Below are 18,520 nucleotides of genomic sequence, written 5' to 3'. Positions count from 1 at the left end.
TAAATTCTCCCCATCATTCGAACTGGAACTCGGACTTCTGTTTCTCATCCGTGCCTGAAACATACGGGTATTAGGCTTTCTACCCCGACGATCTTTGTTCTAAGATTTAGCCATTTGGATGGAGTCTTTCAACACACGGTTGAACCTCTCTAACATTCTGTTAGTCTCAGGATGATAGAGAGCGCAACGCTTGTGTCTGATCCCTTTCTCAGTAAGATAGATCTCCATTTCTTTAGAAACTAGCTGGACCCCGTAGTCAGTAAGAATACAATAAGGAAACCCCTCACGAGAAAAGACCTCGTCCAGAAATTTGGTGACATCTTTAGTCTCAATACTGTGACTGATTTTAACCTCCGGCCACTTAGAGAATAGATCAATTAAGACTAAGACTTACCAGAAACACCAGAAATCGGGCCTAGAAGATCTAGGGCTACTTCTTGCCAGCAGCGAGTAGGGACCTCTCGTATGGCCATGGGTTGAGTTCTAGTTTTGTAAATCTTATCAGAAGAATTACATTCTTGACAGTCTCTCACCATAAGTTCAACTAATAAATCAATACCGGGCCATCAGAAGTGTAAACAAATTCTCTCTTTCGTTTTAGAGATTCCCTGGTGTCCCTGATGAGCTTGTTGAGCAACTTTCTTTCTGAGGGGAAGAGGTGGAATTAATCTAGTACCCCTCCAAAGCAAACCTGAGGAGACAGACAACTCATGCCGTATATGCCAGAATTTTTTCATCTCTTCATCAAGGTTTCTTATCCTCTTTCAACCCTCTGTCACTAACCTACAGATCTTGAGAATAGTGGGATCTTTAGTCATGGAAGTTCTTCACTAATCTTCACTCAAGACACCACCCGTTACCTCACAGACTTTATAATCATCATCCTCACATGACTCTCTTGACATATTACTCAAGTCAACTGTGTCATTTGTTACAAGACGGGACAAACAATCAGAAACTTTGTTTTGTGCACCAGGAATGTGATGAACGACAAAGTCATAGTCTTGTAAAGCTACAATCAACTTGGTGATTCTCGAGGAGATCGCATCAAGACTCTTTTTGGTGAACAGATCCTTCAAAGGTTTGTGGTCGGACTGGACTGTAAAGGAACTTCCCCAAAGGAACTTTTTAAGTTGTTTAATCGCCCAGAATATGCAAAGAGTTTCATTCTCTATAACAGAATATAGTAGTTCAGGCCCGAGAGCTCGTGACAGAAATGTTATAGTTGTTTCGCGTCCATCTTTCACCTGTTTGAGAACGGCCCCTAGCCTTATTGAGCTGGCATCAGTGATCAGAATGGAGCAAGCAGAGGTATCAAAGCTGTGAAGAGAAGGAGCTCCGTTCAACACCCCCTTCACATCATCAAACTCTTTTTGGCAGTTCGGTGACCAGGCCAACCTTACCCCTTTTTTGAGAAGAGTTCGGAGGGTAAAGGTACGAGAGGCAAATTCAGAAACGAACTTGTTATAATATTCAGCCATCCCTAGGAAGGGGACTAATTCATCTCTGGTCTTGGGTACAGGAAGATTATCAATGGTCTTTACTAATTGGTCTTTAGGTTTGACTCCTTCCTTGGATAGCTTGTGACCTAAGTAATCGATCTCATGAAGGTTGAATTTGCACTTATTCTCACGTAGTGTCAGGCCACGCTATTTGAAACGATCTAGTACAGTCCTGAGTCTCTCATCATGAATATTTTGAGATGGGCCATGAACTAGGACATCATCTTGATAGATCTTTACGCCAGGGAGACCTTGCAAGACATCCTCCATGGCTCTCTGGAAGACCAAAGCTGCAGAATTGAGACCAAACGGAAGCCTTGTAAATTTGTAAGGGCCGAAAGGCATTATGAAGGCAGTGAGGTTCTAGGACTCAGGGGCGAGCTTAATCTGATGATATGCGGATCTGAGATCAAGATTAGAAAAGGCTTTAGCACCACCCAATTATGTCAGCATCTTTGCGATGTTGGGAATGAGATATCTAAAGAACAATACTTGTGCCAGGACTGATACTTATTGAAAACAAACACTTTCAATTGACCCTTATGAATGAAACATAAACGTTTGCATTAATCATTTGCATCATTTATTGATGTAACTCACATCTGTTCTTTTTTCTTAAATTTTGAAAAAAAATATTCTTTGTGCAAAATTCACCTTGTAGGACAAACTCCTAATTATATGTACAAATATATACACAATATACAAAACATTTACAATTTGAACGAATTGCACTTACACCACACACATACCTCTTTCAAACTTCAAACATACACACTATACAATAGTCCCTAGGTCCACCATAATCAAGTGAAAAATTACACATCAGGAATGAAACCTATTGTCAAAAAACATTTAAAGTAATTTTTCAATTTATGACTGTGAATTAAACTAAAGAACTAATGATGTCTCGTCAGTTCGTGTAACCTAGGACCAGGTCGACGCGTTTCAAACCCTCAAACTGGTGGGGTTCTCATCAGGACCAAAAAGACACTACAAGACAAAACCAAAAAAACAATTTGTGGGTGGCTGCTCATAAAACTAGATTGTAAATGCCTCACCAATGGAGCATCCCCTACCTTCAGTCTTCTCAGCAACCGCTTTCATATGTGGTGGAACTGTCCTTAAATCTGAAATTTATATAGACCCAAGTTCAAACCTTCTAAGCTCAGACTGACAAACAATTAGTCACAACAGACAACAAACATTGAAAAATGCATGGCCAATGGAACTTACCCCCTATTGTAGTTGGACAGGAGATTAAAGGAGCCTCCTAGCTACCTATTGGAAGAGAGGACTTAAATCAGCCTTATGTTAAAAAAAGGAAGAAGAATTCAGGCTTACAAACACACACAACTTGGCATAGTGAATCACTTACCAAGTGGCGCCCTGCTTTCTCCATGGGCTGGTTGTATGTCAACGCTGTATCAATCAATGGCTTGTTGTGTCTTTTTGGTCCTGATGAGAACCCCACCAGTTTGAGGGTTTGAAACGCGTCGACCTGGTCCCAGGTTACACAAACTGACGAGACATCATTAGTTCTTTAGTTTAATTCACAGACATAAATTGAAAAATTACTTTAAATGTTTTTTGACAATAGGATTCATTTCTGATGTGTAATTTTTCACTTGATTATGGTGGACCTAGGGACCATTGTATAGTTTGTATGTTTGAAGTTTGAAAGAGGTATGTGTGTGGTGTAAGTACAAGGTGAATTTTGCACAAAGAATATTTTTTTCAAAAATTTAAGAAAAAAGAAAAGATTTGAGTTACATCATTAAATGATGCAAATGATTAATGCAGACGTTTATGTTTCATTCATAAGGGTCAATTGAAAGTGTTTTTTTTCAATAAGTATCAGTCCTGGCACACGTATTGTTCTTTAGATTATTTTGACTTAGCCTGACTGGTTTTGAGTCAAGGCCCATTTCTGGTCTCGGGAATGGGATATCTGTCGGCTATGACCGCGATTGAGGGAGCGCAAGTCCACACAAAGTCTTACCTCTCCTGAGGCCTTTCGGGCAAGAACCACTAGGGCTAACCAATAACTTGCCTCAGTTTTGACAATGATACCCTCTTTGAGCAATTGTCGTAATTTATCCTCTATGGAGTCTCTCCGGGTTAAAGGCACACTACGCACTTTACAATTCAGTTGACTTGAGTAATATGTCAAGAGAGTCATGTGAGGATGATGATTATAAAGTCTGTGAGGTTACGGGTGGTGTCTTGAGTTGCTAGGCGATACGCATCACTGACGGCTTGGGGTGGAATCTTGCGTGAGGCACCTTGAGCGTGAGCATGAATTGAAATCACTGTGATAAAAGATAACTTTTTTAAAGGATATGCTGCGCGATGTAGCATAAAGGGGAGCAGGAAAGTGCTGCACAGTACCTATATCTCTTCATGTCAGATGAGAGAGTCCAAGAAATACCAAAATGTAGTAGACAAGTTGAAGAATGTGTTAGGACGTCCGTGGAAGCTGTGAATCCGTTTCAGGATTGTTGCCAGTGTAATAAAGCTGGTACACTGAGGTAAGTTGATAGTGAAGTTTTATTCAAGAACTTAAGAAGGGAACTTAAGTGCGGAGGGAACATCCTATCCACACAGTGCTGGCATCATCAACTGACAACTCAGATTAGAATGTTCTCCAATTCTGGAATAAAGAACACGATGACACGCAGGTCATCTACACACACATTCACTGTGGCAAGCCTAGCTGCCCCAAGTAGAAAACCTGAGTATAAACTACAATCCTAATTCTGTATCTCTGAAATTTGACTAGCTAGAAACCAGTTATTAAAATCTAGTTAAATCGTGCATTTTTATTTTGAATAAATATTAAGGAAAAGTAACTTTTAGAAAGTTCCTTTCCCCTACTTGAAGGTCCTGAGGCTAATCTCCAACTGTGTGAAATTACTCTCAGAAGCTTCACAATAGGTCACTGTAATTGACATGTCGACCAGAATGGGCAGGGTTGACTTCATTGAGTTCAGCAGAAGAGTGCGGGCTATGACAATCCTTTTTCATATTTGCAGTGGCAAATTCTGCTGTAGTGTCAAATTCTGCTTGACTGGTCTGCTGGGTTTACATATAATACTGGGGATGTACTTGATGGTAGAAAACAAGAGGCCTGGACCTGCTGTCTGGGCTCTGAGAGGAGCCATGAAAGACTGGACTTGCTCTCTCTTGTACAAGGGACAAATAAGTGGACTACAAGGGGCTGACCTCCTGTTCAAGCTACAGGGATACAAAAAGCTACATGAGACCTTTCCTGCAACTGCCCAGCTGACAACTGGAACTGGACCTGGACTAGACCATGCTGTTGTCTTTTCCCTGACACCTTTTGAGTCTCCAAGTGCCTCCCCCTGAGGTCTTGTGAGTTTTAGAAGTGTACTCTTGTGATGGATTGGGACTTAAAGGACTAAGAGCCTGATTTAGATCTTGGCACATGGGTTACTCCGTCACAGCGGTTATTGATATCCTGTCTGCCGAAATATTAATCCCATAGAATTTAATGGGATTCATATTTTGGCGGATGGGATATCCGTCACCGTTGTGACGGAGTAACCCATTCGCCAAGACCTAATTCAGGGCCTACATCAGAAGGTAAAGTCTCTGATCAGGGCGAACCTGATTGGTGTTTTCGACCCATGCTCCATCGTGATCAGCCTTAATTTGTGCACTGGTCCCGATCTACTACAACCAGTGACTATCGTTGGCGCTTTGTGCCTTTTGGTGCTGCTTCTTGATTTTTTTTATTCATATCTCTGGTTCCTCTTATTGGTTTCTTGTCATTTTGGTGTCATTAGGTTTACAAAAAATTTTCAATTTGGGATTTTTATTGTTGTGCATTTTGACTTTTACAGTTTTGGTACTTCGTAATACTTTACACAGTGTCTTAAGTTAAGCCTGTCTGCTGTGGGCCATTGCTATCAGGTGGTTGAGCTCAGGTTAATTTAGTGGCCTTGAGGGTTAAAACTGACAAGGGTTATGATTGTTCTTAAGGAGGTGGGTAGTGAACCACCACAAATAATAATCCAATTTCTTACTCTTACCTACTGAAAATGTTTGTTTTGTGCATAGTTAGTTGACCTGGAGTTGGTGTCAGAATTGTTGCCTCTGTTTTTAAAGCATGCAGTTGAGGTGATTTACTGGAAGACATTCTGCACACTCAGTGGGAATCGATCTGATAATGAGAAGAAGATCTGTAGAATGTTTGGGGCTAATAGGGTGGAAATTCAGTTTCTTTGGGTAGTTTATTTTGCCTATCGATTACATTCGTTGGCTTGGTGAATTTGCTTGCAAGAAATACCTAAAGAAAGCTACATACCTAAATCAGTCTGCAAGGGAAATCATGATTTGAGTTTTCATCTCTAACCCTAGTTAGAGTGAACACAGTGTTCTCGTGGTTACTTTCTCAATAGTAAATTAGTAGGCCATCCTTCTTTAGCTGGCACTTTCACTTTCAAGTATACATTTAGGACGACTAGTTTTAGATTGCCAAGTGATGTGAACAAAAACGCTGGGTCTCTCTAAACACGTCACAAATCTTGGAACGTGCATTTCTCACCAATCCTTGCCTCGTGTTGACACAACTTCAACAAATGTTAAGGGCATCTGGTCACCCATTAACACTGTTCATTTGGTGTTTGCTCGCACATGATTGTGGCCTGAACGGTCGCTGGTGTAGTTCCATAGAAACATATGTTCCCATTTCACGCCTCCATTTCAGACGATAAGGAATTATCGTCTTCTTTTAGACTGTCCGCCCAGAGGCGTGGTTACCTTCAATAGCAATGGTCTAGGCTATGTTTATTCTTGATTGGACGTGCAATTGATCTTTTTGAACATCTTTATTTACTCTGGCACACATTGCTTCCAGCGTATTCTTCTCACTTCCAGAGTGCATACCTCTGCAAAGAGTTCTGAAATCGATAGCTGTTATCTTGTAATGATTAGATTTTTAAAGGCCGTTAATGGCCTACTTTACACAAATGTCTCTAGGTGTCAAGGAGGAGGGCAGAATGCATGATGTCACAGGAAATTATAGCTGGGAGTGAAGAGTGGTCCTTAACCTGCACTAGGTGTACCTCATACCTCATCACACTAGCCTACAATAAGTCATGATACCTTACTTGGTTTTTATTGAATATATTAAACTTGCACCTGATGCAGCAGCCCATTTTTTTGTTATTAACCGGTGGATTTTTATTTACAACATTACATATATTTCCTTTTTAAATGTATAAATGTGTAACCTATCGGTTTAGAGCAATTGTTTAATGGGTTGCAACCTGTTTATGGAACTCCCTGTTACCTCCAGCTCACTGCAGAATTGTATCAGTTTGTTAGTCGTATTTTATGTTTATATTCAAAAAGCAATTTCACAAAGAAGGCTCACTGAAAGTCTTTGTTTATCTCCAGGAAAGGACAAAATGTTAAAGGCGGTTTTGAAGAAGAGCCGGGAAGGTGGAAAGTCAATCAAGAAAGACTCAAGTATGTTTTGTACTAAATGTCTTAACTTATTTTTAGGGTGCCTCTTTGCTGCTAAAAGTCATGCTATGAAAGTAAAGTACGTATTACCTGTTTTCCTGTTTTAGTTGTACTTTTGCATTTTATTACTCTTCTCTAGATTAAGTCATTGTCTCACGCAGCGGATCATAGCTTGGAAAATTGATATGCACCCAAATACCACTATGCCACTTGTCAGTCTGTTTTAAACTTGATATGGTTTTTCTGTGCCTGTGCCTACACGTGTATGTGTTTGTATATTTATGTGTTTGAAGAGTCAGAGATGGAAATTCAATATTTCTGCTTAAATTAGTTTCCTCTAAAAAAAAAAAAAGTTTGATTTCTATCTAGATTTTGTGATGAATCTCAATGATACTTTTTACATAATTTACCAGCCACCTAAGGTTTATCCTGAAAAGCTTTGTGCTGGTATGTCAAAGGGTGAGAAAATTGTGGGGGCCTGAAAGTTGGATTGCCCATAAGAAAACACCAAAAAAAAACCATTATGGTGGTTTCCCCTCTCTGTTGCTATATTAAACAAGCATTGGCATAGGTAACAGGTCTCACCTTTGAGACCTTATAAGTGTTTAGTTATCGAGCACAATATCCTTGGTGCAACAACATCAATTGTTGCATGGCTAAACACTTATAAGGTCCCAAAGGCGAGACCTTTTGGCTATGCCAATGCTTGTTTTGAATGCACTTCGACCCTGATCTCAATAAATGAGACAATCTCCAAGGGAATGAGATTTACTCGTATTGAGAGAGACCATCTACATTTACTCCCAGTGTGAGTGAGATACACTCACTAATTGACCCACGGCCAGTGAGTAAGTCTGTTTCAGTGTAATTCGCTCCCTGTGAAAGGCTCACTTTCTGGCTGTGCTTGTCACTGCCAAAAGTAAAACATGTGGCCTGTGAGGTTGACCTGACCATCCTCTTTCTGAATTTCATTTGTGCAGGATGATACTTGTTCCGAGCGAGACTCGCGTTAGCAGAGAATCACATATTAATGGCAGTGCATTGATTTGCCGTGCTGCAAAGCAGCGTGTGATGGAAGATGTCAGGGCTTTAAGTGGTATGAAAAAACTGGAGGGTGGAGGTATCTTAAAGGGGCGTGGCCAATGTAATTTTAGGCATGGCTTAAAAACACTTAAACTGAAAATCTATGCGTAGCATAGTGTGCCGCTGGTCTGGCATTTTGCTACTTCTGTCATTACATCCAGATATGGTATCCATAGGGTCACCAGATCTTGATGACCAATATCCTGGACATTTTGCAAAAATAGAAGGACCACAATTTTACTTCAACAGAGCTGTGCAGAATGACCGCTATTATCAACATAGGAATGCAGAAGAGGCACCAAGAAAATAAATTAAAAAAATAATTTCTAAAACCTGCATCATACCTGTTAATTAAATTGCTACCTTATATTAGCTGGTAACTAGCACAGCTTTAGAACACTCAAAAAGTGCTTCTCACTGGTTTCGGTCGACCCCCTCTTAAAACCAGTACATGAGCCAAAATTGCCAACATCTACCGGGACAGCTGGTGAAAATCTGGACAATCCTGGCAAACCCAGGACGTCTGGTCACCCTAATTATCCAGGCAGTAGTTTTACACTTACAAAAACCTAGTACTATTGCTTTGTCAATGGTTGTTAGATGCATAACATAAACAACCATGGTTTCGTAGAATAGCATATTGAAAATGCTTCAGTTCTGCAATGGTGAAACTGTGAAAGAACTAAAACGAGTCTCTCAAAAGGGCAGTGATACTGCTGCAGAGTTGAGATTTTTTTTCCTGAGGGTGAGGGCAAAAAAGGAGAGCTTAATAGGGACCCGTCTCTGCACCTGCTTTTTAGAACTGCTGAGCACAGCAAGACCCGGCCCACTTAAAACCAAGCAGAGTGTACTTACAGTATCAGGAGCCCGTATGCTTCGTCTCTGTAATCCCTGTAGGCTTTCCACGGCTTTATCTCTAGTCTCTGCGGTTGCTGCACTCTTCCCTGTACAGTACCTCAAGGAGGCAAGATGCCCCGAAGTGGAACGAATCGAAGGACCCCAGCTTCAGCCGGAATATTTTCCCAAACTGCTTGTGATATCCGGCCTGCCGGATGGAAAATCAAAATCACGATGTGTCAGAACACACCCTATTCTCCAGGACTGCGGTCACGTGGACAGCATTGAACACGTTCAAAAGGCGTTTGTTTATGTACAGTATGTGTTAGCCACCCTATGGGTAACAACACAATCTGGAATATGTCGGACATAACCTGCAAATTGAGTGAGATTTCATAAAGTATTAGGCTTGTCAGTTCATATCCTATGCTTTTTTCGGGTCTCATAAAGCGCTATACGTGTGCTACTACATTGTTTTGCAATTGCACATATACATCGCTTCAAACCCTTAGGTGAAGACGAAGCGCTTTCAGTGGATGGCTACTACACAAATTGGTACGTCCCTGGATATGGACTCTGATTTTTTGCCCAAGCCGCACTGCTAGACTGGCCAGAGGTGTACACTCATGCACGGTTTACACATCTCGCCGTTTCTGTCCAAGAATGGACACGTGGTTAGCATTAACTCAGTGAAACCATGGTCCGAGGACAGAGTCAGACACAAAGGCGGTTCTTGGAAATATTTCTTTGAATGCAGAGAACAAACAGAGCCTTTTAAACTACTCTCATGTCTATAAAATTGTGAATACAATGCATGTTATAACAAGCGCGCGCTCCTCACGCTAAAAGTGGGAGATGTGGGGGAGTGCGAGAGCACACAAAGCGTTTCTCTTGCGGGAGCAAGCCAGATGCACCATGTGTTTGTAAGTTAATTACAAACATATGGTGTCAAGCTCGCTCCCGCAAGTGAATCGCCAAACGTGCACGCGTTGCCATTGAAGGCAATGGAACACGTGCAGGTTTTTGGCTGAAAAGCCGAAGCGATTGCTAAAGCTCTTTTGCCTATGCAGCGCATGTGTGCTGCATAGGCGAGACCTAAAAAAGCTCCTCGGGAGCCTGCCATCTCCCAAGATAAAACAATAAAAAGTAATACAAGGAGGGTCCAGCCCTACCTTGTAGGAGGAAAATAATAGCTCTGGGGAAGTCTGCCCTTCCCTGCCTTCAATTACACCCTTCCGCTATGGGCTTGGCTGAAGACTGGTAGATGGCCACTCACTTTGATAAGTGTCTGCTGGTCATGAGCTTGGCTCATAAAATAACTTGTGTTGTTAAAAAAATAACATTAAGTTCGAAAGACACAGAGGTGAAGATGTGAAACCCAATAAAACACTGACTAGTTATTATGAGCTACACCGCTTTAATTCATTAATGCATTGCTCATTGTCTCACATTCTCAATGAGACTCACTTCCCAGGTGCCTAGACACAATTTATAGATAGTTAAACTTGGATGAATAGTTCCTGGTCAAAATGCTAAAGTTTTAAAGATGTTCACTGATGTCTAATAAGCTATGTCCTATAAATGTTTCATTGGATCTCAAAGTGGCTTAAGTTCAAAATAATGAAGGGGTTTAAACTTACGTAGATTTTAATTCCATTGTCTTACTCATGAGAATAGTACTTTAAAGTAGATGTTGCTAAGGTATTTTAGTGCACAGCAGTGTAAAAAGTAAACCTGACTTCTTACAAGCTGACCCAGTCTGTAACATTTCATACTTCCACCTGTGAGATGAGCAAGAATGTGGTAGCCTTTCTGGGTAGCAAACAAATGAGTATAAGACTGAAGTTACGGTTTGTAGCACACAATGTATCTTAAGAAGCAAATTATGCATTTATGGAATGTGATTACTTAAGGGAAATCTACTTTGAAGCTCTCACAAATGCAAGTGATCGGGTGATGTCTTTGAAAGTGAAGTTAAACCAGCTAAGTTTTGGCTGTACAAAAGGATAGCACCAGGGCCACCTTGATCTTTTCCTATGATGTGTCCTTGTGAGAAAGTGGTGATGATGATATTTTATATTTTCTGCTTGTTTGTAGAAGGTACCGTTGAGCAAGGAGGGCACATTTATGCTTCTATTTAAAATTAAGGTGACAGTCGTTAAACTCTTTGTCCAAATCCTTGCCTTCACTTTGCATAACCTGAATACTCTTGTAAAGTTTTTGCTCAGTTTTTCTTGAGCTGTAAAGACTTCAAGAGTTATACGTTGTACAGTACTAACAAATAACCAATAATCTACACCCTTTCCTTGATTGCAAAGCATTCAGTGTAACCTGTTAACTGAACTTTTCTGAGCCACATTATTGACCTCTTTTCCCCTTACTTCTTCTTGCGTGCACCCTATTCGATAAACACTGAACCTTACTTGCATTTTGGCCGGTTCCTTTGTGGACAAAGTTCCCTTGTAAAGTATAGATGATTCTGAATCCCCTACTTTTGAGTTCCCATAACTCCATCTCCAGAGATTTTACTTTGTACATAGAAACCAAAGCACTCTCTCCAAGGGGGTCTGACTGCATCCAGATCAGACTGTTTTCCATCTTACAGGATGTTTAGGCTAAAAGATGGTGGTATCACTTGGGTTTGTCATTTTTTGTAAATAGTAGATGTAGAAATGCCCCAATAACTATTGGCCTTCCATGGGGCTTGCCACTTGAAAAAATATTACTTAATTCACTAGTAAGCAACTTCACAGTGTACGTCAAAGTATATGATGTGTATTCTGATCAGTAATTATATGACCTGTTGGGTTTGGAATGGTGGTACTTGGGTGATCTTTAAGACAACTCAAATAGGTGGGATATAGGATGACATGGAAAGTCAAACTGATTATATGATACTGTTATATTCCAGATTTAAAGCGCCCACTGCCACCTGGGAGAGTATCCTGGTGCTAGCCACACTTCGGCCTAGTGAGACTACTTGAAAAGCCATGTTTTCCTGTTACAGAATACAAGAAGTGAGGAGGAAGCTCTTATTTGTTGCGGGCAGTTTTTTCCACACTTTAGGAGCGATGCAAGAGCAGGCTGGACCACTAGATCTGGTTTTCTGTTTGTATGGGATTTGTGCAAGTAGGAGTCTGGACAAGCGGATGTGTCTGGAAGGTTTGTGAAAGCAGATGTGATTGTCGAGGTAGACAGGGCCAGTGTTATGTAGTGCACTGAAAGTGTGGGACAGGATTTTAAATTGTGCTATTTTGTGAATGGGGTGACAGTGGAGCTCTGTTAGGTGTTGTGTGATGTGAGTGCGGAGTGGGATGTTGAGGGCGAGCCTCGCCGCCGAGTTCTGAATGGTCTGTAACCTTCTAGGGAGTTTTTTGTTAATACCGGCATAGTGTGTTCCCGTAGTCCAGCTTGCTTGTGACCAAGGCATACCTGATGGTTCTCCGGGTGCTGATTAAGAGCCATTTGGAAATCTTCATCAACATCTTTAGGGTATGGAAGCATGAAGGTGGTAAGAGCGTTCACTTTGGCGGTCATGTTGAGTTTGCTGTCGATGATGATCATGAGGTTCTTGGCATGGGTGGTGGGGTCGGTCTCAGTCAAAGCCATGTTGGTCACCAGGTGGAGTCCCATCTTACCGAAGATTACCATTTTATTTTCAATGGTCAGTTTTACACAGTTGGTCTTTATCCAGTGGGCTATTTAATCAGTGCTGTCACTGATCATGTCATGAGTGATGTAATATGTGAGGTCATAAGCAGTGCATTGCGAGGGCGTAAGTTATAGTTAGTGCAGGTAACTATAACTGCTGAATTTCTATGGTTTTGTGCGTGTGAAATCTGAGCCAAACTATAATGTCCCTCTAACCTCTGGTTTTTTTCAGTGAATTTCTAAGTTAAAAAAAATCTATATCCGAAGTAAAACGTCCCTGTAACCGTTGTTTTTTTCTGTGAATTTGTACAATTTTTTTGTGTTATTCCCTAACTATAACGTTTGAGGCATATGGGCTGCAGATGGTACATTATGAATAGATCGCCATCTGGTGTTGGGCTCGGATGATTGCACTTTGTTTTTCTCTTGGAGAGTCTTTTGTGTCTTGGTGACTCCTCCCTTAGTTGGTAGTGCGCATGGGCATCGGCTCCATCCTTAGATTGTTTTTTTCCGCCATCGGGTTCGGATGAAGATCGAGACGCTCCAGATCAACTTCAGGAAAAAGTGATTTTTCGGCGCGTATTCCCGTTCCAATTCGACGGTATTGTTATCGAACGCGTTCCTTTCCATTCCGACGCGTTACAAATTTAAAATAGAAGAGAAAAACTTGGATCTACGTCGAAGAACAGAAGACCTTTCTCGACGCAGTCAAGCCCGGAGTCCATGGAAAGGACTCCATTCAAAAAATGTCCATCGTGTGGTGCTAAGTTCCCACACAAGGACCTACACGAGGTGTGCAACCTCTGTTTATCGCCTGAACACGAATCCAGGGACTGCGAAGCCTGCGCAGCATTCTCCTCCAAGCTAACGATCAGAAATCGTCGAGCTCGAAGACACGAGGCTTCCAGAATGCAGGCGGAGGCAATCCCGGAGCTGTTCGGAGACGAACAAATCGAGGAAGAAGAGGACCAGTCGGGGTCGGAAGGGGACCAGTCGGAGGTTGAAGAACTCTTCGAGCAACAAACCGTGAGTGACGACGTCCCCTTACCGAAAAACCGACCCCGTGCGGTAACGACCCCGCCCTCGGGCCCGGTCAAACCGCTGAAAAAAGTTTCCGACGCCCCGCCCTCGGGCCCGGCAACGAAACCGAAACTGAAACCGAAACACTCGGAATCCCACCACGTCGGATCCGAGAAAAGGGCGACATCGACTTCGACACCGAGGCTACATACAAGGGAGAGCTCGGTATCGAAACACTCCATGTCGAAAAAGAAATATGATTTATCGCCCAAAAGACACTCGATACCCAAAAAGTCGGAATCGAGCAAACATTCGGTTTCGAAAACAGCAAGATCTGAAGATCACAAACAAAAACAGCTCTCGGAACCAGGACCTTCGGTACCGATTCAAGAGCAACAAACAGATCCCAAACAAAAGATCTTGTTTATTGACCCGCAAACAGGGAAAGTGGTCACGAAGAAGAGAAAGAGTGAACAGTCAGAAGATAAACCTCTTCCTTCAAAAAAGAGAACAATGGGGCCGAACATAACTCCTCCTGCTTCTCCTCGTCCTAGAGACACACCCTCTTCTCCTATTCCTCGCAATAGGCCACATATTCCTACACCCTCCACACCAAGACCAGCTACACCTCAGTCAGAGGTAGACAGTGATACAGGGGAGGGAGAACCTCAAGGGGATGACGAATCTATCCCAGATGAGGAAGATCCATGGGAGAATTACGATGTAGGGTCAGATGAGGACAACGACCCAGAGCTATATCCCTCAAAGCCTTCACCACCTGATGATAACACAGGTTTTGTGCAGCTCATTAATAGGGCAGCAAAATATCACAAACTAGATATGCACACAGAACCTCAGATAGAGGATTTCTTGTTAGAGACTCTACCTAGTGCACAGAGATCATCAGGTACTCTTCCTATGCTAAAGGGTCTTCTCACTCACACAGAGGAAATATTCGAAAACCCAGTGAGAGCCAGGGTGTTAAACCCAAGAATCGATAAAAAATACAAAGCGGCTCCAAAGGACCCAATATTTATTAGAGGGCATGTACCTCTAGATTCGCTGGTGGTCTCAAACGCTCGTAAAAGAGCAAACTCATTATCTACAGGAGAGGCTCCTCCACCAGATAAAGAGTCGAAACTGATAGATGCATCAGGCAAAAGGGTAGCATCACAAGCAGCGAATAGTTGGCGTATAGCCAATACACAGGCACTACTCGCACGTTATGACAGGGCACATTACGATGAGTTAGAGAAACTTCTCACACATCTCCCTAAGGAACATCAGAAGAAGGCAGAACAATTAATTCAGGAAGGAAAGATAATAACAAATACTTCCATTAAGTGTGCATTAGACGCAGCAGACACTGCAGCAAGGTCTATTAACACTAGTGTCATGCTAAGAAGGCACGCGTGGCTTAGAATCTCAGGATTCAAACAAGAAGTTCAAACAGCCCTACTGAACAAACCATTTGATCAAAAGACATTGTTTGGTTCAAGTACAGACGAGACATTAGAAAAGATGAAGAAAGATACGGAAACGGCTAAGTCAATGGGAGCATTGCAACAGCCAACACACAGAGGTTCCTTTCGTAGATCCACCTATAGAGGGGGCTCAAAAAACACAGGAACAAATCAGTAATCCACATCTTTCACACCAACATCACCCAGAGGTAATTCAAGAGGTAATTACAGAGGTAACAACAATAAGGGTAGAGGCCGCGGAAATAATAACAACCGCAACGCCTCAACACCAAAGCAGTGACTTCATACAACTCCCCCCAGACCACACAACACCGGTCGGGGGACGTCTATCACAGTTCCTACCTGTCTGGGAAAACATCACGTCAGACAAGTGGGTGAGACAAATTATCCAACATGGTTATTGCCTAGAACTCACAGCCACCCCACCAAACATCCCTCCCAAGCAGCGTCCAATGAGTCAGGACCATTTAACATTGTTAAGGGAAGAGGTGTTAGCACTTCTACAAAAGCATGCAATAGAGAAGGTACCAAAGGATCAACAAGGAACAGGGGTATACTCTCTATACTTCCTGATCCCCAAGAAGGACGGGTCCCTACGACCAATATTAGACCTCAGACCTCTCAATGCTTACATAAATTCAGAACATTTCCACATGGTCACGCTCCAACAAGTACTCCCTTTACTGAAGAAAGGGGACTTTCTTTCTACACTGGATCTAAAAGACGCTTACTTTCATATCCCAATTCACAAAGCCCACAGAAAATATCTAAGGTTTGTGTTAGAAGGACAACACTACCAGTTCAAAGTCCTTCCGTTCGGTGTCACAACAGCACCAAGAGTTTTCACAAAATGCCTAGCAGTGGTGGCAGCACACCTAAGAAGACAACAGATACATGTCTTCCCATACTTGGACGATTGGCTAATAAAGGCCAAATCAAAGGAAGAATGTCTTCACAACACACAGAAGACAATTCAATTGCTGCACCACCTAGGGTTTACGGTGAACTACAAGAAATCACACCTGCAACCAAACCAGATCCAGCAATACCTGGGGGCTACAGTAGACACAGAAAAGGCAATAGCATACCCCAACCCAATCAGAGTACAGACAATGGTCGGGTTAATACAAAGATTTCAACCACAACACTCACTACCAGCACGAGTGTTTATGCAACTATTAGGCATGATGTCCTCTTGCATACTGCTAATACCACATGCCAGACTACAAATGCGTCCACTACAAGAGTGTCTAGCGACACAGTGGAATCAGGCTCAAGGTCAGATTACAGATCTGGTGTTGGTAGACGACCGGACGTATCGCTCTCTGAAGTGGTGGAACACAGAAAACATTTCCAAGGGACGGTCGTTCCTAGAGCCAATTCCACAAGTAATAATAACAGCGGACGCATCGCTCTCCGGATGGGGAGCGCACATGGACAAATACACAGTACAGGGGAAGTGGAGTGCGCAGCAAAAGAAACTGCACATCAACTACCTAGAACTCTTGGCAATATTTCTAGCTCTAAAAGCTTTCCAAATGCAAGTAACAAACAAAGCAGTCCTGATCAGAACAGACAACATGACTGCAATGTATTATATTCAAAAACAGGGGGGGACACACTCTCTCCAACTGTCCAAACTAGCACAGGACATATGGAGATGGGCCATTCCTCAAAAGATCTACCTGTTAGCGGAACACCTACCAGGAATTCAAAATCAAATAGCAGACATCCTAAGCAGACAGTCAGAACAAGTTCACGAGTGGGAGCTGCACGACCAAATACTACAGCCATTCTTCCAAAAATGGGGGCAACCAGAGATAGATCTGTTTGCAAATCACCAGAACGCAAAATGCAAGCAATTCGCATCCAGGTACCCACACCAAAGGTCCCAGGGCAATGCATTGTGGATAAATTGGTCCAACAAATTTGCTTACGCGTTCCCTCCTCTACCACTAATTCCATTACTGGTGAGAAAACTGCAGCAACACTCAATGACAATGATACTAGTGGCACCCACGTGGGCAAGACAGCCGTGGTTCACCACGCTGCTACAACTCTCACAAGTACCACATCAAAAGCTAAGGTTATTACCCATGCATCTTACACAGAACCATGGAGAAATAATGCACCCAGATCCCAAACAACTGAACCTAGCGATCTGGCTCCTGAGGTCATAGAGTTTGGGTATTTAGATTTACCACCAGAATGCATGGAAATCATTAAACAGGCAAGACGTCCTACCACCAGAGCATGCTACGCAGCAAAATGGAAGAGGTTTGCTATACACTGTAACAGTAAGCACATCAACCCTCTGGACGCATCCACTAAACAAATCATTTGCTATTTATTACACTTACAGCAATGTAACCTAGCATATACCTCTATCAGGGTTCATCTAGCAGCCATAGCGGCGTACCTACAAAACAGGCAACACTTGTCACTGTTTAAAGTACCAGCAATTAAAGCTTTCATGGAAGGACTCAAGAGAGTCATTCCACCAAGAAGACCACCTTCCCCAGTCTGGAATCTCAACATAGTGCTTACCAGACTAATGGGGCCACCCTTTGAACCTATGCATAGGTGTGAAATACAATTCCTCACATGGAAGGTAGCCTTCCTCATAGCTATCACGTCACTTAGAAGAGTAAGTGAACTGCAGGCCTTTACGATTCAAGAACCATTTATGCAGCTACACCAAAATAAAGTGGTTCTTAGAACAAACCCAAAATTCTTACCGAAGGTTATTTCAGCATTCCACATCAATCAGTCAGTGGAATTACCGGTTTTCTTTCCAAAACCACAAACAGTAGCGGAAAGAGCCCTACATACACTGGATGTTAGAAGGGCCATATTGTACTATATAGAAAGAACACAAACTTTCAGAAAGACAAAACAGCTATTTGTTGCGTTTTCTCCCACACATAAAGGCAATCCCATCTCCAAAGCGGGCATTGCCAGATGGATTGTAAAATGCATTCAAATATGCTACTTAAAGGCAAAGAGAACATTAACTGTTCCTCCTAGAGCTCACTCTACACGTAAACTAGGAGCATCTATGGCATTTCTGGGAAACATTCCACTAGATGACATATGCAAAGCAGCTACCTGGGTTACACCGCACACCTTCACAAAGCACTATTGTGTAGATGTGCACTCAACACAACAAGCTAGAGTGGGACAAGCAGTATTAAAAACATTGTTTCAGACAGTTGCAACAGACACGGGCGACCACCGCTAGGGAGAGAACTGCTGTATAGTCTATTCATAATGTACCATCTGCAGCCCATATGCCTCGAACGGAATATGCTACTTACCAGTATGCATCTGTTCTTGGCATAGAGGGCTGCAGAGTGGTACATGCCCTCCCAGCCTCCCCGGAAACCTGTGTCTGTTCCAACATTATCTTATTTAGATACACTTACATGGGCACTCTTATCTGTATTCTACTAT

General features: G+C 42.4%; 1 protein-coding gene across 2 annotated transcripts in view; it reads left to right on the top strand.

Annotated features, from left to right (window-relative positions):
- The window catches only part of TANC1 (tetratricopeptide repeat, ankyrin repeat and coiled-coil containing 1), a 773,242-nt gene that overhangs the window by 177,187 nt on the left and 577,535 nt on the right, over positions 1-18,520 (top strand). For both annotated transcript variants that reach the window (XM_086956663.1, XM_086956662.1), the window contains exon 2: positions 6,924-6,995. In XM_086956663.1, coding sequence (XP_086812789.1) covers positions 6,935-6,995 — 61 coding nt within the window. In that variant the 5' untranslated portion in view covers positions 6,924-6,934. The remainder of the gene's footprint in view (positions 1-6,923; positions 6,996-18,520) is intronic.

This window comes from Lissotriton vulgaris, chromosome 2_1 (assembly GCF_964263255.1).
Source record: "Lissotriton vulgaris chromosome 2_1, aLisVul1.2, whole genome shotgun sequence".
Taxonomy (NCBI): Eukaryota; Metazoa; Chordata; class Amphibia; order Caudata; family Salamandridae; genus Lissotriton; species Lissotriton vulgaris.
This window is presented reverse-complemented; position numbering and strand designations above follow the sequence as displayed.